This window comes from Aquarana catesbeiana, linkage group LG03 (genome assembly GCF_042186555.1).
Source record: "Aquarana catesbeiana isolate 2022-GZ linkage group LG03, ASM4218655v1, whole genome shotgun sequence".
Taxonomy (NCBI): domain Eukaryota; kingdom Metazoa; phylum Chordata; class Amphibia; order Anura; family Ranidae; genus Aquarana; species Aquarana catesbeiana.
The window spans coordinates 260,811,822-260,837,642 of NC_133326.1; the positions used below are offsets into that span (position 1 = coordinate 260,811,822).

The 25,821-nt window shown below is 42.1% G+C and overlaps 1 protein-coding gene across 1 annotated transcript; it reads left to right on the top strand.

Annotated features, from left to right (window-relative positions):
* Positions 1-316: 316 nt before the first annotated feature.
* On the top strand, positions 317-25,169 carry KRR1 (KRR1 small subunit processome component homolog). Its single transcript, XM_073620020.1, has 10 exons — positions 317-459; positions 11,424-11,602; positions 14,426-14,560; positions 18,453-18,578; positions 18,662-18,745; positions 21,079-21,135; positions 21,538-21,708; positions 23,354-23,431; positions 23,591-23,684; positions 24,858-25,169. Exons 1-10 carry the CDS (start codon positions 393-395, stop codon positions 24,995-24,997), a joined length of 1,131 nt encoding a protein of 376 aa, XP_073476121.1. The 5' UTR covers positions 317-392; the 3' UTR covers positions 24,998-25,169.
* The last annotated feature ends 652 nt before the right edge of the window (positions 25,170-25,821 follow it).

Below are 25,821 nucleotides of genomic sequence, written 5' to 3' on the forward strand. Positions count from 1 at the left end.
AAAACATAACACGTATGTAAAATGCACGCTAACGCATTACAAAAAAACGCAACGAACGTGCTGTGAATGAGACCTAATCTCTTCTACCAAAAACTGTACCCCCACCCCCAACTTTTTCCCCCACTTTAGCTGATAGTGAGGATATCATGTAAAATCATTGTTCAGTAGGTCGCTCACAGTACAACATATGTGTAGACCGAAATGGAAGAATGAATTGTAATTTGATTTCATTCATTCATTGTTATGTTGATGAGTTTTCACAAGCAGGGACATTCCCCCATCCTCTGATCAGAGGAAAGGGAGGCGGAACTAATCTCTCACGGTCACTGCTGTGCGGCGGAAGGTGTTCCGCGTTACGCCGCCGCTGTTTAGGTCACGTGTGTAGAGGCAGCATGGCGGAGGAGAAGCAGAAATCACAGTCTGGTGCCGGTAAAAAGAGACAGAGAGAAAGCAAGCCTGGTGAGTGAGGCGCAGAGCCCTTGTCTGGAGATATACGCGTCATTTGTAGTGACTGACCGACCTGCCATGTGCAGTATATCCTTATGTATTGAGAACCCTCACAGTGCACTCATATACACACATGGAAGGAATAGAGCTGACCACTAGAGACCCCGTCATCGCCCCCTGTACATTATAATCTGGGTGTTGTGCTGCATCCTGTCTGCCATTATTTTTAGAGCCCAACTCCAGGCTTTGTGTAACTTTAAATAGTAATTTTGGACCAGACTGCTCCAAATGACCTATTCACTTCACTAACAGATATAGATAGGAGATCATGTATGGTCTGTATGTAGCCTCAGCACTGTGTTCTGACAGCAGAGTGGGAACTTCCTATTCCTGGAGTGTGGCTGAGTGCTGCTCCGCTATTCACAGGGAGCTGTGTTTTCTATGAATCAATACAAGGCGCACGGATGACATTTAAAAAATATAGTGTTTCCTTTGATTGGCTGAACAGTGCTGATCCCAGCTTGGTTGCCTTGATTTTGTTGTATTGACCTGACACGGGGGAAGGGGGTTAACACATGATCCCAGTGGCTGCAGCCACCAGTAGTGTATATAGTGTGTATATCTGACAAGTTGGGTCCTGCCTGTCAGATGGAAACATTCCTGCTCTGCTGCCCGATTGCTTCCACCCCCCCCCCCCCCGTAATTTGCACCCCCACCATGTATCCTGGGCTACGCTTGCCCTTCTGCGGGCCCTGGACCTGGCATAGCAGGTGCTGCCAGGTAGCAGGGAGGGAGCTGAGGGGTCACACTTCTGGTATTCTGCCAAAACGGCTAACTTGCCAAAATCTCTAACCATGTTACTCCCGATGACTCTCCAGCAGCAGTGATTGCAGATTTTCGACGGCTTGGCTGTTTGCACAGAACACCGGCAGCATAAACACTATAGTACAAAACGAGTTGGCTGTTTTGACAGTACACCAGCTAAGGAGTAAAAAAATTGTCGCCGTTTTGGAGGTGGCCATGTTGTTGGTTACTAGGAGCTAGAGTTCTAGAGCTGCACAATTAATCGTTAAAAAAATCGTGATTTCGATTCACCTCCGCTGATGATCTCTCCTGCAGAGGTTGCCGATTCTTTCATATAAACAAGTGGAGAGACTTTATCTGCTCACTCAGCTGTCAAAAGAAAGCAACCGGGCAGTCTGCCAAGTCTTTTAACTTGAAACATTGTAACTAAGCTTCCTTCTTAAATCAAAGGGATAGAACTTCTGTGTAAATAAAGGCAGTCTGCCAAGTTTTCAGCAACCTGTAAATGCAGGAAGTTTAACCACTTAAAGTCTAAATCTTTTTCTGACACTTCTTTCTTAAGTTAAAATCAATATTTTTTGCTAGAAAATTACTTGGAACCCCCAAACATTATATATATATATATATATATTTTAGCAGAGACCCTAGGGAATAAAATGGCAATTGCTGCAATATTTTATGTCATACTGTATTTGTCCAGTGGTCTTTTAAATGCATTTTTTTGGGAAAAAAATACACTTCATGGAATAAAAAAAAAACAGTAAAGTTAGCCCAATTTTTGTGTTTTAATGTGAAAGATGATGTTACGCCATGAGAATCGTGAGAGAATCATGATCTATCTTCTAAGCAAAAAAATCGTGATTCTCATTTTAGCCAGAATTGTGCAGCTCTACTAAGAGCTAACAATGTCCACTCATTATATTGTGTACCATAGTGTATACGCTGCCGGTGTTCTGTGAAAACAGCAACGTTGTCGAAATCTGCAATTACTGCTGCTAGAGTCACCGGAAGTGACATGGTTGGAGATTTTTTGGTGAGTTGGCTGTTTTGTCAGAACACCGGGTTCCCTTGTCAGTTTCCCTGCCCAGTGTGGCCAGGAAAGAATATAATGCAGAGCGATCTGCACTGCATTACATTCAGTGGAGCACAGGGGTGACATCCAGGGTCTTTTAGACTTCTGATGTCTCATTAAAGGATAACTTAACTTTAAAAATATATGCAGGTAAAAAAAAATGTGCATTTTATTATTTTTGTTGCAGGAGCCTGTAAACCATTGTACCAGTGATCAGCAGATCGCTGGTGCCATGCAGGTCTCCTGCAGCTCTGTCAGTGTATTGGCTTGCTCGTGCTCTGTACAAGAAAGTCAATTAATTCTGACAGGAAGACTCAATGAACTACCACAACTCTTACAGCGCTTTGGTACTTCATTGAAAACTCCAAGCCGACAGCCGTATTCACAGAGGACTGTGAATAAGATCCCCAGTCTGCTATCACAGCAGGGTTCATGGGCCAGTTTATTAATAACATGTTACACCCCAATTATGGGTTTAACATGTTATGAAAAGGTGAACTTATCCTTTTATAAAGGCGACCTGTCACCAAAAACTCATCACATAGGGGACTTTTTTCTCCCTATGTGATGGAAAAGAAAGCTCTTTAAATTGTAAAAAATTTAAGTTATACCTAAGCACATAAAATCACCCCCCCCCCCCAATTTTTTGAGGCACCTCCACTTATACGCACATATGAATGTAAATGCACACTTCAGGGATGCCTATGCATGAAAACCTCAATTGCGATACACGTTATATATTGCTGCACACGCTGGAGTGAGAGCAACATTTCTAGCACCAGACCACCTCCATATTGCTGAGCGCTAAACTGATGACTTATAGGGAGTAGAGCTGCACAAGTAATCGTCAAGAATCGTTATCGCAATCTTGACTAAAGGGTTTCACAATTCTTTCTATGCAAAGAATTCTCTCTGCTCTTCTGAAGCCACAGCCCTCAAAAGAAAGGAAGAGAAAAACCGGGCAGTCTGCCAAGAAACAAAACATTCTTTATCAGTTGAACTTAGGTATAAACATTGTAACAATTTGTCAATGGAATAGACTTCCTGTGTAAGTGAAAAAAGTTTAACCACTTAAACACTAAACCTTTTTCTGATATTTGTTGGTTTCAAGTTAAAATCATTTTTTTTTTGCTAGAAAATTACTTAGAACCCCCAAACATATTTTTTTTTAGTAGACACCCTAGAGAATAAAATGGTGGTTGTTGCAATATTTTATGTCACACTGTATTTGCGCAGCTGTCTTTCAAATGCAATTTTTTTGGAAATACTTGGAAAAATCTAACCAGTAAAGTTAACCCATTTTTTTATTTTTTTGTATAATGTGAAAGATTTTATGTCGCGAAAATCGTGATCTTTTTATTCTAAGCAAAAAAATCGTGATTCTCATTTTGGCCAGAATCGTGCAGCTATAATAGGGAGCTTTTAAAGCGTTCCCTATGAAAAATATAGGGTACTGACGTGTCAGAATTTCACGGGCGCACGCAAATTTAAGGTTGAACATGTTGGGTATCTTATTTACTTAGTGCCATCTCATCTTTTATACTATATAAAAAAATTGTGCTGAGCTCCAAAGGGAATATCCTATACTGGGGCAAGCCAGGCAGACCGGATCCTTTCAAAGTGTCCTTTCTAGGCCGAATTGGATGGTACCCGGGCCTCGTGTCCGAAGAAACAAGGTTTTACCTGTAACGCTTCTCTTTTTAGAGAGCTGGACCCCGCAGATCAGAAAATGGCTTTAAACCTCCTAATTTCTGGCTGGGTGCTTTACAGGGCCAGAACTGCAGGATCCCCCTATTCGTAGGGGGCCCCAGTCTCTGACAGTTTTTTCAAATGGAGCCCACCGCGAAAGGTGAAGATTGGGTCTGTGTAAACTGAACCCTACGGCTGGATAAGGTAAGAGGAGATTCCACAGAATTTTCTAATTCTAGTAGGTTTCTCCTTTAAAGGAAAATGCATGCTATGCCTGTTGTGACCACCGGGGGCTGCCAAGAGCACAAACCTTCACATGCTGACGTCTGTCTCAAGTGTTCATGCTGCAAGCTTCAGCGTCTCAGGCCGGCTCCAAGGTAGGATGGATGGGGGAATTTCTCATGCATGAATGTTCCCCCCCAGGCTAGAGGGAGGCCACAGGGGTCTAGAAAGCGGTTATACCGCTCGGGCTCCGCTGCCTCGGCCGCCATTACCGGCATTGCCGGTTTTTAGGCAGGCTCTTTACTACCAGCCTCTCTCCCTCCTCCCCCTCCCCCAGCCTCCCTCCATAGTATTTCAGGAGAGTCGGCCAGCGCGGGAAGCGCTCGTTTTTTCGAAATTTGAGGGGGGGGGGGGGGGGGCGGGACGTCAGCACAGCTGCTTAGACTCCCACTCAGGCCAGCTGCAGGAGATTAAAGGCACTCTGTACAGGTGCACACAGCCTTTGGAGAGACACAGAGCTGATGGTCGCATGTAAAGTGGGACACAGGCATTCTCCTAGGCAGCATTTACTGAAGTAACACCAGACTGAGCATTGGGTAGCAAGGCTTTTAGTCGGACTGCATCGCTCAGCAGGCAGTGTTCATTTGTATACCTCACACCTTGTTGCTTTGCACTATGGGTAGAAGAGGTTCAAGCACCCCAAGAGCCAAAGACACTAGGTGATCTCGTTCAGGTTCTGAGGGCCCCCTGTCTGCAGCATCCTCCCCCCTGAAGGGCCAGGGACGGCTAGCCAGGGAGAGCCATCGGGGTCAGGGGCTATACCTGCTTCTGGCACTTCAGCCCCTGTATATATTAAACAAGAGGTTTTTTCCTCAACCATTAATGGTTTAGAGGAAAGATTAATGGCCGTGATTACAGCTTCACTCAGTGGAAGAAAACGTACTAGGCCTTCCTCTGTTCCCTAAGACCCTCAGGAAGAGGAGCTCTGGGATAAGGGAAACGAATCCCCTTCAGAGGATCGGGATGGGACAGATGATTCCTCTTCGGAGGAATCAGGTGGAGAGGGACCCTCTGCGACTTCCCAAGAGGAGAAAGTCTTAGTGCAGATCCTTACTGGATTGGTCCGCCTCCACATTTAAGTTGCCCAACCTAAAACTGTTAAAGAATCCTCTTCTGCTTTGGGGTCACTGAAACCTTTCCAAGCAGCACAGGCTTTTCCTGTTCATAATTTACTTGAAAAGCTCATTTATTCTGAGTGGGATCACCCAGACAAACGTTTTTTTCTGCCGAGAAAGTTTTCAACACTTTATCCGATTGAAGAAAAGTTTATTAAAATGTGGGGAATACCGGCCATTGATGCCGCCATTTCCTCCGTAAATAATAGTCTGACTTGTCCTGTAGACAATGCTGCAGATGCTCAGGGATGCTGTAGATAAAAAGATGGAATTCCTATTAAAGGATGTTTTCTCCTTAGCAGGTTCTGTGGCCCAACCTGCAGTTGTTGTCGCCCATTAGAGATTCTATCGTGCAAACCTCTCGGCTTTCACTGGGGTTAGTGCATATACGTAGAATCCTATGGTTGAAAAATTGGTCAGCCGATGCACCATGTAAGAAACTCTGGCGGGGTTTCCATTTCGTGGTGAAAGGTTGTTTGGAGAGGACTTGGATAACTATATCAAGAGAATTCTCGTGGGAAAAGCACTCTCTTACCTTCCCCTCTTTCAACGGGACTCTTTCCCAGCGCCGGGGGCTTCAGCCTCCAGGCAGTCTCAACAGCCTCCTCCATCTGGGTCCAGAGACAAGAGTCAACCCCAGGGACAAAAAGAAGTCCTGGGGGAAGAAGCCTACTAGGCAAAGCACTAAGACCTCTGCATGAGGGGGTGCCCCCGCTCACTCGAGTGGGGGAAGACTGCGACAGTTCTCAGGGCTCTGGCAGGAGGATTTCCAGGACAGATGGGTAATCTCCACGGTAACCTTAGGGTACAAGCTGGAGTTTCAGGAATTTTCCCTCTCCTCGGTTCCTCAGATCAGGTGTTCCCAGAGACCCAGAAAGGAAGCAGTTGCTCCTTCTAGCGTTAGAGCGACTTTTGTCGCAGGAGGTCATTATGATGGTTCCCACAAAGGACCAGGATTGGGCTTCTATTCCAACCTTTTACGGTCCAAAAGCCAAATGGGGATGTCAGACCCATTCTGGATTAAGGGATCTGAACCGATTCTTAAAGATTCAGTCCTTCCACATGGAATCAATTCGGACAGTAGTTCCCACCCTGCAGGGAGGAGAATTTCTGGCATCGATAGACATCAGAGATGGATATCTGCATGTGCCCATTTTTCCTGCTCATCAGAAGTTTCTGCGCTTCGAGGTAGGAGGGCGCCATTTCCAGTTTGTGGCTCTGCCTTTCGGATAGCACTGCACCTCGAGTGTTCACAAAGATCTTGGCTCCTCCTCTGGCCAGATTAAGGGCTCAGGGTATAGCTGTCATAGCATACCTAGACAACCTGCTCTTGATAGACCGGTCCGGTAGCCTCTTTGAATGGAAACTTGAGGACCACAGTCAGGTATCTAGAACACCTGGGTTGGATCCTCAACCTAGAAAAGTCTTTCCTAAAACCAGTAAGAAGACTGGAGTATTTAGGTCTGATTATAGATACAAGCCAGGAGAAAATATTTCTACCCCAAGCAAAGATCGCTGCTTTAAGGGGAGCTGATTCTGGCAGTCAGGACCAAGAAGGGTCCCTCTGTCCGCCTTTGTACGAGGCTACTAGGGAAGATGGTGTCCTCATTCGAAGCAGTTCCTATGCTCAGTTTCATTCAAGAATGCTGCAACACAGTATCTGTCGACCTGGAACAAGAAGGTTCAGGCATTAGACTTCCGATGCACCTGTCGCATGTGGTGCGTCAGAGTCTCAATTGGTGGCTCATACCCGAAAACCTGCAGAAGGGGAAATCCTTTCTACCGGTTACCTGGATGGTGGTAACAACAGATGCCAGTCTGTCAGGTTGGCGAGCAGTTCTGGAACAGTCTGCAATCCAGGGGCTATGGTCCCAAGACCGAGAGGGACCTTGCCCATCAACATTCTGGAGATCCGGGCGATATATCTAGCCCTAAAAGCCTGGACTATCAGGCTACAGGGTTGTCCGGTCAGGATCCAGTCCGACAATGCACAGCAGTGGCTTATGTCAATCATCAGGGAGGCACCCAGAGCCGAGCTGCTCAGAAGGAGGTGAACCAGATCTTAGTATGGGCAGAGATGCATGTGCCATGCATATCGGCAGTTTTCATTCCGGGAATAGAGAACTGGCAGGCGGACTATCTAAGTCGCAGTTACTTCCAGGGGAATGGTCTCTGCATCCCGACGTCTTTTGGGCCATATGCCATGGGGGGTTCCAGATGTAGATCTCTTTGCATCCCGATTCAACAAAAAGATAGACAGATTTGTGGCAAGGACAAAAGATCCTCTTGCATGCGGGACGGATGCGTTGGTGATTCCGTGGCATCAGTTCTCACTGATTTACGCATTCCCGCCTATTCTGCTACTGCCACGACTCCTTTGCAGGATCAGGCAGGAAAGGAAGTCGGTACTTCTGGTGGCCCCCGCTTGGCCCAGAAGGACTTGGTATGTAGAAATAGTAAGGATGACGGCGGGTTCCCCGTGGACCCTACCGGTACGCCCAGACTTGTTATCTCAAGGTCCATTGTTCCATCCTGCCTTACAAACGCTAAATTTGACGGTTTGGCTATTGAGACCCACGTTCTGAAGAGTCGTGGGCTTTCAGGTCCTGTCATATCTACCTTGATTAATGCAAGGAAGCCAGATTCCATGATTTATCATAGAGTCTGGAAAGCTTATGTATCCTGGTGTGAATCCAGAGGTTGGCATCCCAGGAAATATGTCATAGGTAGAATTCTTGATTTTCTACAATTAGGATTAGAGATGAAGCTGGCCTTGAGTACCATCAAGGGCCAGGTCTCGGCTTTATCAGTATTATTTCAACGGCCACTTGCTTCGCATTCTTTGGTCCGAAACTTTATGCAGGAGGTGATGCGTCTTAATCCTCCGGTTAAAGCGCCCCTAAACCCCTGGGACTTAAACTTGGTCCTGGCTGGGTTACAGAAACAGCCTTTTGAACCAATAAGTCAGATTCCTTTGGTCTTGTTGACAAGGAAGTAAATTTTTCTGGTGGCCATCTCTTCTGCTAGAAGAGTTTCGGAATTAGCAGCCCTTTCCTGTAAGGCGCCTTATTTGATTATACACAAGGATAGAGTGGTACTGCCCCCTCATCCTAGTTTTTTACCGAAGGTGGTTTCTGATTTTCATTTAAACCAAGACATTGTTCTACCTTCCTTTTTCCAGATCCCTGTTCTCCGGAAGAGAGATCTCTACATTCGTTGGATGTAGTAAGAACAGTTAAGGCCTATCTCGGGGCAACTGCTCAGATCCGCAAGACGGATGTTTTGTTTGTGCTGCCAGAGGGTCCCAATAGAGGACAGGCAGCGTCAAAAGCTACCATTTCTAAATGGATTTGACAATTGATCATTCAAGCTTACGGTTTGAAACAGAAGATTCCTCCGTTTCAGATCAGGGTACATTCCACAAGGGCTATTGGTGCTTCTTGGGCAGTGCATCACCGGGCCTCTATGGCTCAAATCTGTAAGGCCGCAACCTGGTCTTCAGTCCATACATTCACCAGATTTTATCAGGTGGATGTGAGAAGGCATGAGGATATCGCCTTTGGGCGTAGTGTGCTGCAGGCAGCGGTACGGGGTCCTCAGGTCTGATTGCACCCTACTTGGTCGTGGTTCCCCCCCCTCAGGTAGCATTGCTCTGGGACATCCCATCAGTAATTACTGTGGCTCTGTGTCCTGTGATGTTCAAGAAAGAAAATAGGATTTTTTAAAACAGCTAACCTGTAAAATGCTTTTCTTTCGAAGGACATCACGGGACACAGGTCCCGCCCCTCTTCTAATACACTATATTGCTTGGCTACAAAACTGAGGTATCCCTGCAAGGGGAGGGATTATATAGGGGATTGAACTTCCTGATAGGGTGTGCCAGTGTCCAATCACCAGTGATACCTATATAACCCATCAGTAATTACTGTGGCTCTGTGTCCCGTGATGTCCTTCGAAAGAAAAGGATTTTACAGGTAAGCTGTTTTTAAAAATCCTATTTTTTACTGAAATTTTGTGTTTCCTAGACCTTTGCGCTAATATCTTGTGACATACAAAATTGAAACTACCACTATTTTGCTCTTTAGGGTGTCTGCTTTCAGAAAATATATAATGTTTTGGGGGTTTTATGTAATATTATTTAGGCCTAAAATTATTTGTTAAAGCGGAGTTCCACCCAAAAATGGAACTTCTGCTTTTCGGAATCCTCCCCCCCCTCTGGTGTCACATTTGGCACCTTTCAGGGGGGAGCAGATACCTGTCTAATACAGGTATTTTGATCCCACTTCCGGGCATAGATACCCGAGCCACCCATGGGTATCTACGCCACTCCCCCCCCCCCCCCCCCCCCCCCCGCTGTCTTCTGGGAGACACACGGGTCCCAGGTGACTACAGGGAACAGTGGGAATGCGCAGCTCGCGTCACGCATGCGCAGTAGGGAACCAGGAAGTGAAGCCGCATTCCCTCACCGAAGATGACGGCGGCAAGACAGAGCGGCTTCGGGTGCCGACATAGCGGGCGCCCTGAACAGGTAAGTGTCCATATTTTAAAAGTCAGCTGCTGCAGTATTTGTAGCTGCTGACTTAAAAAAAAAAAAAAAATGGGCGGAACTCCGCTTTAAACGTGTGCAAAAAATGCAAAATTTGGCTCTGGCAGTGAAAGGGTTAAAGCCCCTTGCACAATGGGCTATTTGGCTGTGCAGTGTGCCTAGAAGGGACAAGTACAGGATTGAGCACCAGGTAGCCGGTCCAAGTCTGTGGTAAGTTGTGGCAGGACGGGTTGTCATGCTGTACTGTGTGCTCCTGCATTTAGGGCCCTGTCCATTCACGAAAGAGATCCCGAAATGCAGGTCTTTTGCATCCTGGAATCTTGTCCCTGGACGGACATTGCCCTAAATGTCGGTACTGCTTAGTACAGTATTTAGCCACATCCAGCCTTAGACTTTGATAGGCTGCCTACAGTGGGGCTGGAAGCTGCATCTGTTTCTCCTGGGCACATTGAAGCCGAACTAGCAGCTCTGGAGCCTATAAGCATCATGATGGTCACAAGGGTGAGTAGTCATTGGTCAGCACGGTTTTATGGCCACACTGACCAATGAGAATCTCTTACTGCTTCTGTAAAGCTGTCCCGGAAGAATGCAGCTCATAAGTGATTCTAATTGGTCAGCGTGGTCACACAGTCCTTCTGATTAATGACATTGCTTGTATTATGATGCTTGCATGCTTTGGGGCTGCTAGTGTAGTGTTCGCTGTACGCATTATCTCTAAAAGCATACTTACTCTTTAATGCGGTGGTCGTCAAGCTGTTGATAGCGATCTACCTGTCGAACGTGGGCAGCCAACAGGTAGATCGTGAACACGACCCTGCTTCCCCCTAGCCTCCGCTGATCTCCTCTTTACAGTAGAGTGGGAGGCAACACCATCCTGGATGGAGGGCAAGAGCTGCCTCAATTAACCTTTTCAATTAAAAAGCAGATGATTGCTGGCGTCCCAGCAGCCAATTGCCAGCTTGTTAATGTGAAAATGTAACTCTGGCAGCTCCCCAATACTGTGCTGCCTCCTGCTCCCTGCTCTGCTGCACACACGCTGTCAGGTTGGAGAGTGCTAACCTACATAGTGAGTGCTGTGTGAGTGTGTGGGGGGGGGGGGAGGAGAAGGATGTGAAAGGCGAACACAGAGGGCACTGATTTCGGGGGGGGGGCAGGCGCGCGCAATGTAGGATGCACCTTAAAAACATATGTTCACCATTTTTTGAATAATGTACTTATTATAATACAGGATTTTTAGAGCGCCAACAAGAGTTTGCACAGTGCTTTACAATATAAAGGGAGACAATGTGATTCAATACAAGAGGGATTTTCTGTACAAGGGTATATATCAAATGCTGGGGCGCAGCTCTATAAATAAGAGGATATCCAATAAACATGTTTTAAAATTCTGAATAATTATATACAGTTTCTGTATAAGTAGGGTACACGTGAGTTTGATAATAACAGTGTATTTCTTGGCTTTATACAGCTATAGATGAATCTGAACTTCTCACAGTTCCAGATGGCTGGAAAGAAGAGCCTTTCACTAGAGAGCATAACCCTAAAGGATTGTTGGAGGAGAGCAGCTTTGCCACTTTGTTTCCTAAATATAGAGAAGCTTATCTGAAGGAGTGCTGGCCATTAGTGCAGAAAGCTTTGGCGGAAAGTGTAAGTAACTTTTACTAGTCATAATAATTTGCAGATAAAGACATTTGTGTTTGGCAGCAAATATGTGGAACTCCAGCAACACTGCTAAATACACAGGGGATACATACAGTTTGTGTGCATTGCCAATGTAATGGTCCAAATAGTTTTGTGATTCATACACCCCTGATGCACTACTATTCATCATTACCCGCCTGCTCATTAGATGATCAGTTAGCATAGCCACATTGAATATTTAATGAGGTTTCCTGCCTCCTGTAAGCTGCTTTACACATCTGCCATTGCTCCAGGTGACAAAGTATTTGACATTGGGCAGAGATAATAGACTCTTGATTAATATACAGGCGCATCTCAAACAATTTGAATATGATCAAAAAGTTAATTTATTTCAGTAATTCAATTCAGAAAGTGAAGCTCATGTATTCTATAGATTCATTACACACAGAGTGATATATTTCAAGCATTTCTTTCTTTTAATTTGTATAATTCTGGCTTACAGCTAGTGAAAACCCCAAATTCAGTATATCAGAAAATTAGAATATTACATAGGACCAATACAATAAGGGATTTTAAATACAGAAATATTTGCTTACTGAAAAGTATGCCAATGTACAGTATATTATGCATTCAATACTTGGTCAGGGCTTCTTTTGTATGAATGACTGCATCAATGTGGCGTGGCATGTAGGCAATCAGCCTGTGGCACTGCTGAGGTGTTATGGAAGCCCAGGTGGCTTTGATATCGGCCTTCAGCTCATCTGCATTGTTGAGTCTGTTGTCTCTCATCTTCCTCTTGTCAAAACCCCACAGATTCTCTATGGGGTTTAGGTCTGGTGAGTTTGCTGGCCAATCAAGTACAGTGATACCGTGATCATTAAACCAGGTATTGGTGCTTTTGGCAGTTTGTGCAGGTGCCAAGTCCTGCTTGAAAATGAAAACAGCATCTCCATAAAGCTGGTCAGCAGAGGGAAGCAGGAAAGTGCTCTAGAATTTCCTGGTAAAGGGCTACGCTGACTTTGGACTTGATAAAACACCGTGGACCAATACCAGCGGATGACATGGCTCCCCAAATCATCACTGACTGTGGAAACTTCACACTAGACCTCATGATCCAGGATTCTGTGCCTCTCCACTTTTCCTCCAGACTCTGGAACCTTGATTTCCAAATTAAATGCAACATTTACTTTCATCTGAAAAGAGGACTTTGGACCACTGGTGGCTCTTGAAGCACTGACACCAGCCGTAGTCCACTTCTTGTGAATCTCCCCCAAATTCTTGAATAGCCTTTGCTTTTTCAATCCTCTCAAGGCTGCGGTTATCCCTGTTGCTTGTGCACCTTTTTTTTATACCACACTTTTTTCCTTCTACTCAACTTTCCAATTATATGCTTGGATACAGCAGTCTGAACAGTCAGCTTCTTTAGCAATGATCTTTTGTGACTTACCCTACTTGTGGAGTGTGTCAATGACTGTCTTTTGGGCAACTGTCAAGTCAGCAGTCTTCCTCATGATTGTGTAACCTACTGAACTAGACTGAGAGACCATTTAATAAAGACTCAGGAAACCTTTACAGGTGTTTTGAGTTAATTGGCTGATTAGAGTGTGACACCATGAGTCTACAATTTTGAACTTTTTTCACAATATTCTAATTTTCTGAGATACTGAATCTTGGGTTTTCACTAGCTGTAAGCCATAATCAAAATTAAAAGAAAGAAATGCTTGAAATATATCACTTTGTGTGTAATGAATTTATATAATATTTGAGTTTCACTTTTTTAATTGAATTACTGAAATAAATTAACTTATTGATGATATTCAATTTTTTTTGAGATGCACCTGTACAGTATATCCTTTCATTCACAGTCTGTTTTCTGCTGTGCAGGGGATTGCTGGTAGGTGACGTAAAGATGTATTTTCTGCAGTTATATCAGCATTATTTAAAAATCCATTTATTTAACTAAATGATTTGTTTTATTCAAATTCTCCTCTTAACTTAGAATGACAGCAGCTCGTGTTCTTTAGAAGATTATTATGAACGTGACCAATTTTAAATAATGGTCATTGTCAGAATATTTACTGACTGAATCGCTGCACTGCAAGCATGTTTGTTATGAGAAAAAGCCTTGTTATCGGACTTATAAGACTCTTTCTTCTGAAAGTGGTTTTCATGCTTGTATATTTACAAAGAGTCTACCTGTGTACTTATATTTCAGTTTTTTTCTTCAGCCCTAACTGTGTCATTGACACCGCCTGTCTGTTTGGGATAAGAAGTTACCACACATGACCATCATCTCTGTGAAGCAGGGGTCAGGTGCTTGATGAAGGTCATTGCCGGGAGCCAGGGGACATGAAGACTGTTTGTTTTCTGATGGAACATTTCTGCTCATTTTCTTTCCCATTCAAAGATGGAAAAACGAAAACTTCACTTTAGGGATTCAGTCAAGAAAACAAACTGACAGATTTCAACCCCTTTCAACTAAAAAAAGTGGAGTTATTGCTGTTGATGTCCCCCATTGACACAGTTTCTTCTCAATCTTCAGAAAAATTAACAGAACATTTTAAAATAATATATATATTATATATATTGCTGCAAAATCCAATGCTCCAGGTCTAGTGGTCAGTTACTTGACCAGAAACCTAGGTATTAGTCATGTTATGTTTGCTGAAAGGGAAGATCAGAATTCAAGCAGAGCCACTAGTCTTCCTTACTGTCTTTTAGCTTTATACTTCCTTTACCAACTGATAGGCAGGGACAGTCTTCTAGTAAAGACTTTTGTAATGAAGGAATTATCAGTATATCTAATTCCCAGTGTTTTCTTTTTTGCAGTTTGTGAAAGCAGAATTAGATTTAATTGAAGGCAGTATGACCGTTGCCACTACCAAAAAGACATTTGACCCTTATGTTATTATCAGGGCAAGGGACATGATAAAGCTGTTGGCCAGAAGTGTACCATTTGAGCAGGTGAGTTTGCTTTTACTCTCTCATTTTTTGTGTTGATTTGTAAATTTCTAATGAAAGGCACCAGGGAAAAGACTTTTTAGTAGGGCTTACGTATAAAAGGCCACACATGCATGGTATCTTTGGGCCGCTGGCTCAAATGAGGACAGGAGCGCTGATAGCCTTGTCCTCCCAGTCCTCATTGCCTTCTGATTTCAGCTTTGTAGCTGGAAGGGGGGGGTGTTGTGTTATTTAACCGCTTCAGCCCCGGAATATTGGCTGCTCAATGACCAGACCATTTTTTGCGATACTGCACTGCGTCGCTTTAACTGACAATTGTGCGGTAGTGCGACGCTGTACCCAAATAAAGTTGATGTCCTTTTTTCCCCACAAATAGAGCTTTCTTTTGGTGGTAGTTGCTCATCTCTGCGGTTTTTATTTTTTGCGCTATAAACAAAAAAAAAAAGAGCGACAATTTTGAAAAAAACACAATATTTTGTACGTTTTGCTGTAATAGCCAATTTTTTTTTTCTTAAAAAAAAAAAGCAAATTTTTTCTTCAGTTTAGGTCGATTATGTATTCTACATATTTTTGGTAAAAATCGCAATAAGCTTATATTGATTGGTTTGAGCAAAAGTTATAGCGTCTACAAAATAGCGGATTTTTTATGGCATTTTTATTATTTTTTTTTTTTTTTTTTACTAGTAATGGTGACAATCTGTGTTTTTTTCCGAGACTGCGACATTATGGCGGACACATCAGACACTTTTGACACATTTTTGGGTCGATTGACAATGGTACAGCGATCAGTGCTATAAAAATGCACTGATTACCGTATAAATGTCACTGGCAGGTAAGGGGTTAACACTAGGGGCGATCAAGGTGTTAACTGTGTTCCCTATGTGTGTGTTCTATTTGTGGGGGATGGGACTGACTATAGGAGATGAAAGATCGTGGTTCCCAGCTCGTAGGAACTCACAATCTCCCTTTCCTAACAGAGCTGGGATGTGTGTGTTTACACACACACGTCCCTCTTCTGCCTCTTGTACCCGCGATCACTCGTGGCTGGCGGTCATCGCGACCGCCGGTCATGAGCATCGGCACCCCTGCTGTGCAGCTGGCGCGCGTGCCTGCTGTCCCACTTAAAGGGACCGACGTACAGCTACGACGGTTCGCGTGATTGTGCCGACCTGCTACAGTATAATGATGGCGGCTGGTCGGTAAGTGGTTAAAAAATAAAATGTCTTTTAGGTCTACTTCACACAGGCTTCCACTTGTATAACAGTGGTGTGAACATCAAGCTTTTTGGCAAGCTTTTGTGAAGCTTCCAGCAGCTTTCTTGAAATATTTAACCACTTCAGCCCCGGGCCAGGCCATTTTTTGCGATGGGGCACTGCGTTACTTTAACAATTGTGGGGTCGTGCAATGCTGTACTCAAATAAAATGTCCTTTTTTTTCACACAAATAGAGCTTTCTTTTGGTGGTATTTGATCAAAACTGCAGTTATTTTTTGCGATATAAACAAAAAAAAGCCGACAATTTTGAAAAAAAAAAAAAAAAAACATATTTTTTACTTTCTGCTATAATACATATCCAAAAATTCTAATTTCTTCGTCATTTTAGGCCAATATGTATTCTTCATGTTTTGGGGGAAAAAAAAATCCCAATGAGTATATATTGATTGATGGTTTGTGCAAAAGTTATAGCTTTTAGGGGGACTGCGACATTGCGGCGGACAAATCTGACATGAAGTGACACTTTTTGGGGACCAGTGACACCAATACATTGATCAGTGCTAAACAAATGCACTGGTATTTTATAAATTTCACTGGCAGGGAAGGGGTTAAAATCAGGGGGCCATCAAAGGGTTAAGTGTGTTCTCTGAGTGTTTTCTAACACAGTGGGGGATGGACTGACAGGAAGAACACAGAGATCTGTGTTCCTGCTTACAAGGAACAGAAGATCGCAGTGTACTTCCCTGTCAGAATGGGGATCTGCCTTGTTTACATAGGCAGATCCCCGTTCTGCTTCTCTGTGGAGGGTGGCATGAAATGACGTACAGGTCGCGCAATAGAGCTGCCCTGCCACAGTATATATGCGGTGGACGGTCTTTAAGTGGTTAATGAAACCCCAATTTGGAAATGTTGACCTCTTGACAACCGTGTAATGTATATATGCAGTGACAAGGGGGGTGGGCTTTAATGCCCAGCCACCGCACATATGCGTCCAGAGCAGCCTATGTGCTGAGAGTCCACCCCCAGTAAAACCCCATCAAAGGTCTGCCTGGAGGTGCTGTTAAAAGGGTAAACGCAGAGTACTGGCTGTTGCTTTAATGTTGCCTGTAGACTTTCAACTTCAGGTTGTGCTTACTGAAGCCTGCTAGCAACTCGTTTAAAGGGCAATTCCGCTTTGCATACAAAAATGAATATGTTACCACTGAACACCCTCTGCCACTTACATGTTTGCCGATGTACCTCTCAGTACACAGCCCAGGAGGCTGTGTCTCAGAATAATGCCTACAATAGTAAGCAGTAATTGGTCAGTGTGGTCACTGACCAAGCAGAAAATATTTCTGAGGGCATTTCATACATCAACAGTGTAATGAATACCTCCTTTTTATACATTAAAAATTACAGCAGCTCCAGATTAAAATGTAAGGGTCTTTTTAATAACCTTAAATTAAAAAATTTGTTCTACTTTGAGTCCTCTGCAGCTGTCATTTTGGTAGCCTAAACCTGATATTCAGAGTATTTTGTTATCTGTGATTTCTCTGCCTTAAATTAAAATTGTAACCCTTTTTCAGATAGTGTAAGGAAAGGGATGTTTTTCATTGTCATTTGTGACCCTGCACTTATGAGTTTGTCTTGGGATTAGTTTTAGATGTAAGCAGTGTTTAGCTATGTATTCCTTGTTTTCTTTTTTTTTCTTTTTTTTTCTTTTTCAGACAGCGGGCTGAACGAAAAAAACAAACAAACAAAAAAAAACAGATTTGAACAATCAAGGTTGATGGAGAAACACCCCCCCTTCCCTCCAGAGATGAAGGAGGCACCTAAACTGACCACGGTGTCTGGGCTCAGCAGCCTTGATAAACCGTGGTCAGTATACAGGGGGAGGGTACAGCCAGGCAGGATCAGCCAGGTTTTTTGGGTGATAGAAGGGGCCAAGTTACACAGCACAAGCACTGTGCTGTTATTCATGCTTTAAGGAAACAGGATCTGCGTGTTTGTTTTTTTATTCTTAGGGTAACAAACACTTTAAGATCCGTCGTCAACAGAGAAATTGGTCTACAAGAAGTTGCTACTGTCGGAGCCTTCACTACTTTCAGTAACACCACAATAATTGCTTCATACATAGATTCACAGAATCCAAAGCTGCCTATGAATGATTGTGTGGCTCAGACCGAGTCTACATTGTTTCAGGTGTGAGATGGGAAGCCGGAACCCAGCACTGTGTGTACCTGAAGCAGTACATACAGTGCTTGGAGACACAGCAGCATTTAGTGAACAAAATAGTTCCGTTGGAGCAGCTTGGTCCAAACTAATTATTTAAAGTGACAGGAAACATAGAAATCAGCTTTAATCTGTGTAACTGAAGAAAACACATGATATGCATGTTTCACCCTTTTTGTGTCCTTTATTTATACTTGGACTACAATTAGCCATACTAGTTATGTGTTTGAGCTTGATTTGATGGTTGTTTGTAATGTTTTTTCTTTTTTTTTTTTCTGTTCTTTAAAGATGTATTTTTAAATGCAGTTGTCTCAGAATATACTGTCACAAAATCCTAATCTTCACTTTTGATTACCCATTATATAGGCGTTACTATTAATGTTACCTGATCCAGTTATCTGTGATTTTGTTTGCCACATGAGAAAAAAAATGATTGATAAATGTTATTTCACCTTTCTTTCCCTCAGGCTGTAAGGATTCTCCAAGACGACATGGCCTGTGACATTATTAAAATTGGCACGTTAGTTCGAAATAGGGAAAGGTTTATTAAAAGGAGACAACGGCTTTTGGGACCTAAGGGATCTACTCTGAAGGTATTTTATAGAACTTTCATCTCTGCTCTAGAAATATTGTTTTGAAAAGAATGTCTATCTATTTATTGTATAATTCTTTTCAGGCCCTGGAGCTTCTCACAGACTGTTACATAATGGTTCAGGGAAATACAGTATCTGCTCTTGGACCCTTTAATGGCCTTAAAGAGGTAATAGAAAAAATGCTTTATATTTTCACAAGTATTATTCTTATGAATGTGTATGAGTAATTCCATATTGCTCTTTTAGGTAATGTATTCATAGTGTAATCTTGGAAAGGAAGTTTTTTTTTTTTTTTTTTTTCTTTTTTTTTTTCTTTTTTTTGTTCAACCAGCAGGTTGAATAAAATAAAATCACATTTTCCCATCCACACATTTGATTCCACTCCCGCTGAGCTATTGTATTCTGCCGGCAGGGAACCTTTGCAATGATCAGTGTTGCTGGCTATAGCCGGCGGAACTCATTTATGGGAAAAACCCAACAGGCTGTTTATACATAAGTTGATTAATAGATCAACTTGTATACAACAAACTAGCCCATACATGGATTGAAATTCGCCCGGTCCCTGCTGAGTTTTGATCCATGTATGACCAGCTTAAGGAACCCCAGGGAAATGGAAAATATCTTTAGACCATGGGTGTCCATAAAAGACAGTGGATTACTTTACCATTGTTCTAAGTATAATTACTGTATTTTAAATCTTACTTACCAGTACATTCCCATCATCCCTTTCATCTGTCATTTCACATTAAGTGAACTGTAGTGGCTGCAGAAAAATGTGTATATCTAAAATGACTGACGCCGATTACATCCACAGTGTGTTCATTTACTTAAAATCGTACTGCATTGGTTGGTATGTAGGCAGCACACAGTTTATAATTTGGGCACTTATCAGGAAGCAGAAATGACATCCAGAGGAATAACTGCAGTATCGGAAACATTGACCCTTAGTCTTTAGGACAAAGCAGCGTTAATAGACTGGAGTTACAACAATAGAACTGAGGATGGGTTTTACAGAATTGTAAAATACTTTGCTGGTTGGCAAATGCCATTCAATGTTTGAAGAGAAAAGTAAACTTGTAGTTTTTTTTCTTTTTTAATTTTAACCCACTGAAATCGACAGTTAAAAAGCCCAAGTCCTACAGGTTATGGTGAGGTGGGCTGAAAAGTTTAGTTCATCTTTGTATAGAAAACAAAACAAAAACGGGCTATGCAGTTAAGAAGTTGTAAGTAACAGTAATATCAGCAGTTTTTCAAAAATCCTCAATAACGTATCTGCCATACCTGTAGGTCACTGTAGCCTGCCTAAGAAACTCTGCAACATTCTGAATGGCTCAATCCTGCCCTGTTGCCAGATCAAGCCAGCCATTGGACGCTCACCCCCAGCATTACAGGAGTGAGCACCATACTTTTAATTCGCAGCCGCTGAGCTCTGCACAGAGGCATGCAAATCCACTTTTTTTTTCCCCTTGGCCAACTGTACATCCAGGACTGCTCGTTTATAGCAGAGATATAGCCGTCAATTTTATTTTAAACTTTATATGGCTGTTTTAGGCTTGTTAGCCATCATCAGTGCATTGCATGGAAACAATGGCTTTTAGGGAGTAGGGCTTTGGGGACCAATGAGACAGTAAACGCTTTGAAATTCCAGGAAAGTCTGTATTCAAATATCAGCTTTCAGGCCAAAAGTCAGAGCTCTGGCATGCCTCTCATTTATCAATGTAACAACATCAAGACTTTCACCAATACAGGAGTGTTCTTGTGAGGAACAGGGTTATGTTTGAGCTCTGACATTGAAGCTAAAAGTTAATATGCACATTCTAGGTTTGGGGATAGCCAGAGTACTTAAGCTTACAGAGAGTAGAGTGTATGTGCAGGTACCTGTATGTGCATATAATTTAAAGTGGTTCTAAAGGCAGAAGGTTTTTTTTACCTTAATGCATTCTGTCTATTAAGGTAAAAAAACCTGTGTTCAGCTCCCCCAAATACTTGCCTGAGCCCGATCTAGATCCTGCACTGTGCCCGAGAGCAGCTGCTCTCTCCTCACATGGGGGCAGAAGCAGGAACCAATGGGAGTCAATCACAGCCTGTGAGGAGGAGAGAAAGGTGGGGCTGAGCTGCACTGTGTGTGAGTGTCAATAAGCACGCACGAGTGCTCCCATAGCAAGCAGCTTGTTATGGGGGCACTTGAAAGGGGGGAGGAGCCAGGAGAGCAGTTTGAGGATCAGGGCTGCTCTGTGCAAAACCATTGCACAGAGCAGGTTAGTATGACATTTTGGTTGTTTAAAAAAAAAAGTAGCTTAAATAACTTTACTAGCATATATTGGTTTAAAAAGTTATTTATGTAGACCACAGTGTTATTCTGATACTGAAATGTCTCTTCACACTTTGTCAATGCTACAGAAATCACCTCTTATCAGACTTATTCTAGCTTACAAAATACTTGCATTTTTCCAGTGGCAATAAATTTTTTTCCATTTTTTTTTTATTTTTACCCCTACAGGTTAGAAAAGTTGTTCTGGACACCATGAAGAATATCCATCCTATATATAACATTAAGGTAAAGGTGGTTTTGTATTTCCTCTTTGAGAACATGTCCAGCTGAACCTCGCACAAGTTCAACCTGCAGCAATGCAGTCCAACTTTGGGGGCGATTGGACAGACATCTGTACGGGTTCCTGCACAGATGCCTATTGAAATCGCACCCAAAGTCGCCATAAGTAGTGCAGGAACTACTTTTGGGAATCCGGTGCAGCGCCTCACCGATTCAGACGGTGCTATTGCCGGCAATAGCTGCCAATTTGGGATGCGATTTTGACATGTCAAACCAATGTGAACCTAAAAAAAGGTTGTACTGTGCTTATCTACTTTCACTAGAGAATTAACTCCTGGGATTTTGTGGTATCATGGTTGAAAAGTAATATTTATTAATTTTTCAATGATTTTACGCTGTATCCTATAGGCATTAATGATCAAGCGAGAGTTGGCAAAAGACCCAGAGCTGAGAACAAAAAGCTGGGACAGGTTTCTGCCAACATTTAAACATAAAAATGTGAGCAAGAGGAAAGAACCGAAGAAAAAGACAATCAAGAAAGAATATACACCATTCCCACCACCACAGCCAGATAGCCAGGTATGGTACTTTTGTCAATGGGTAAATAAAGCAAAATTTGTAATAAAAAAAAGTAGGGCGTTTTTTTTTTTTTTCTTTTTCTTTTTTCTTCACTAATTGCTGTGATCGGTCATAGTCTAGGTCAGTTAGGTCTTTTAAGCCTAGTGTACCGAAAAAAGTTTTTTTTAGGAAAATGAGTGCCAGATCTATAGAACAAAATGCCTACTTCACACTTTCAATGATGAAAATGAATATTCAGTTAGTAAACTGTAAGTAAAACCACAGTAATAATTAGCGATGCACCGAAATTTCGGCCAAAAATTGGGTTATCAACGTTTTGCCGATAGAGAAAAAAGGTGGCGATGATGGCGCCAAAAACGCACGTGATTTTATCATGCTTATTGTGTGTTTTTTATAGATCATGTGAGTCAAAAATGGCATAAAAAAAACGTAACCTGGGTGCATTGATGCGTTCTTGCTGCATTTTCAATTCAATGCATTTGAACGGGGAGGTGCATTTTTGGTGCATTTTTTTTTTTTTTTTAACTAACCAAAAATACAGCAAGCAAGATTTTTACCACCACAACGTAAGCGCAATGGACCAGTCTGAAGACATGCATAGAATTTAAGAGGATCCATTTTTCTTGAGCTTTTCTTGCGCTAAAGGTGCCGATATGGCCGACCAATAAATTCATAATCATTTAAATTAAAAAGTCAACGATACAGTAATACAATTATGTATACATTTTTTTTTTTTTTTTAAACTGCCATTTTCGGTTTCGGCTAATAATTGAACAACAAAATTATATGTGTAAAGGACGCCTAATGTCTGTGTCAGTGACTGCAATAACAACCCCCAACATTGGTGTTTGTGCAGCAGAATACCTCAGGATTGATGTTAGTGCAGAAAAAAAAATTATCAGTGGTGGCCTTGCACATGGTTTTGGAGACAACGGAACTATGTCTGTGCCACCATGATGCCTACTCATGCCAGCGGCTCAGAGTAGAAGAGGTAGGGTAAAAGGACATGGAGGATCAGGCCAGCCACACACCTTATGAAGGAGGAGTGATGGATCCCAATTGCCCCTATCCCTTCATGTTTTTACTTGAAATTAATTGATGAATGAAAGCTACAATAGTAGCATTCATTCATAAAGGGATTACACAGGAAGATTGCAGCACTTCCTGTGTAAACAAACGAAGCTCCTGTAGGATCCTGCATGCCATTGGAGAGTGGTACACACGCCAGCTTTGGCGTGCATGCCGCAGATTTCTGACCACTGGTTCGGGGTCTCAGCCAGCACTGAAGAATGCCTTACAAGACTCCCATATATAGTGGCATTTTATTGCCAGTGCTTTTCACAGATCGACCACCATTTCTTGCCTATGTTTCTTGTTTTCTTAACAGAGGTTTGTTTTACAGCACTGGAATTTAGAAATTTCAGTCTTTGTCCAGTTAAATCCAAACAGCATGCGACACTAGTGGTAGGATACAGAAATAAGTAGTAGAAAAATAACTATCCCTGCAGTGTGAGAAATTAGCTAATGACTGTCTGTGAGAGAATGCTGTACCAACTATTCTAACATGGTAGCATATATGTCACTTCTATAAATATGTGTTTGACATTTGAATCCATTTACACTATTTCCTGTTTGGCTTTTATAGATTGACAAGGATCTGGAAAGTGGAGAGTACTTCCTGAGAAAAAGTCAGAAGAGGAAAAAGAAACTGGACGATATAAGAGTAATGTCTATTATTGTACTTTTAAAACATATAACTGTATGTTTTGTGTATTGTATTTTTAAAGAAAATCTCTGCTCCAAATGTAATAGCATGCCAGTTAACTGTATTGCCTCAATACTTTTTAATCTAAAATGTTTTCTTTTATTTTTCGACCTCCAGACCAAACAAGCAGCAGCTGTGTCTAAACGTCAGGAAGAGAGAAACAAAGCATTTATCCCACCAGAGGAGAAACCAGTAATAGAGCCCCAGAAAGGTAATAGGAGCCATGGTAGCTTTACTGTTAACAATATGACTGACAGCATAGTGTATACTGCTTTTCTTTAGTATACTTAAAGCTTTTATACTTAAAGCGGAGTTCCACCCAAAAATGGAACTTTAAGGGAAGGTGACCCCCTGACATGCCACATTTGGCATATCTTTTTTTTTTTTTTTTTAAGAGGGTTCCAGCTCCCACTTCCTCCTGTCGCACACGCGCCGCAGGGAAGAAAGATCACCTCTCCCTCTCGACAATCATCTGGGACACGTCACAGGTCCCAGATGATTGCCTGGCCAGTCACAGCGCGCATGTGCAGTGCGTGCCCGGCTGTGGAGCCACAGCTGGGCGCCCACAGTGACAATGACGGCGCTGCAGAGAGGAGGGGGAGACGAGCGGGGCTTCGTTCCCCCGCATCGCTGGACTGTGGGACAGGTAAGTGTCCGATTATTAAAAGTCAGCAGCTACAGTATTTGTAGCTGCTGACTTTTCTTTTTCTTTTTTTTTTTTAATTGGAACTCCGCTTTAAGAAAGCGGATTCTGAAAGGACTCTGCAGTATAAATCTGGTTATATGGAGCGTTCACAATCTTCCAAAAGAAATTATCTCTCTTCTGCGCGTTAACAGAAAACACGTACAGTTACATTAACATAATTTTGTTGGTATGTTATAGAGTACTGTGAAATTTTTACTGCGAGCTTTGGTGTTAGGATAAAGAAATAAATGGAAAGATTGAAATATGGTTTCTAGGAGTTACAACATCTGTTGAATTGTGGAATACACATAGCAGGGAGTTTTAACAACAAACATTCTTGTGAAAAATGCTGGCATTTTCCATCCATTAGCACATTTATAATTGTGATAGTCTATAAAATCAGCATTTCAGGTCTGCTAAGTCTTAAGATGGCGATATAAAAATTGTGTTGGTGCAAATTTGCATATTTCAGTATAATTATGATCATAAGATTGAAGGAATTGCAATAGAATAGGGAAATTCTTGCTATGTTTTTTGTTTTGTTTTTTTATCAAAGTTTCTGCTTGTGTGTACACTCTGACTCCTTGTCGACTAGCTTATTGATAGGATCGTATATAAAATTAAAAAAAGGTGATTTTGTGTATGACCACCTGAATTGTATTATAGTACTAACCGAAGAACTGTATGTTATATTTTCAGAGCCCACTTCCACCAAGATTGATGTGAATGCCATTAAAGAAAAATTAAAGAAAGCAAAAGGCAAAAAGCTTGGCGCTCTTCCAGAAGCAGAAGTAAAACAAAAGTTGTTAACATCTGACAAGAAGAAAAAGAAAAAATGATGGATGAGCTTCTCTGATATGGTTTCTCTTCCTTTTTAATAGAAGAGTTTTATCAGATTGTTCTCTTCAAAGAAGATAGCCCAAACCTGCAATGGTCTACGTTAACATCATGTTAAAGCGAGTACATCTTTGTGAATATTGTGATTTTTTTTTTTTTTTTCCTTTTCATAAACTGACCTTTCATCTAGCAAATCTGAGTAATTGGAGTAGCATCATAACAGTTTCTGCTTGTTTAATGCAATGACATTGTAAAAGTCCTCAATCTTTTCACCAGTTTTTACTGTTTTTTTAATATTAGTTCACCTAAAATCCTTTCCGTTTTTCAGTAAACCCAAATAGTAAGGGAGTGAAGGTTCTTTTGAATGTCCCTTTTCTAACATAGAAAGTACGCATTCATCTTACTAATAACGCCCAACTTAAGCACCTTCATTTCCATAACCTTAAAGGGTTCAGCAGGTGTCAATCACTGCTGTGCAGTGTTTTTAATGTGTACCTTCTTCAAGTGGCTTACAAACATTCTTTTTAGTTTTGCTGCGTAGTACAGCTTCAGCTTTACTTTTGTTGCCCTGCTGACATCAGCTCTGTAAGTATGGCAGATATCATCTGTGTATGCCCCCATTTATACTTGTCTTTCACAAAATACACACCATTCTCTCCAACTGCATTTTGCAAATGGCTTAAAGTAGGCAGGGACAGATACACAATACCAGGGCTAGTGTCTGGCAGTGGGCCAGCACACTGTACTATCCAACAAAATGAAAAACTGTTTGTATTTTTTTTGTTTTTTTTTGTTTTTTTAATTAGTTGAAGAAAGCTGACATCAA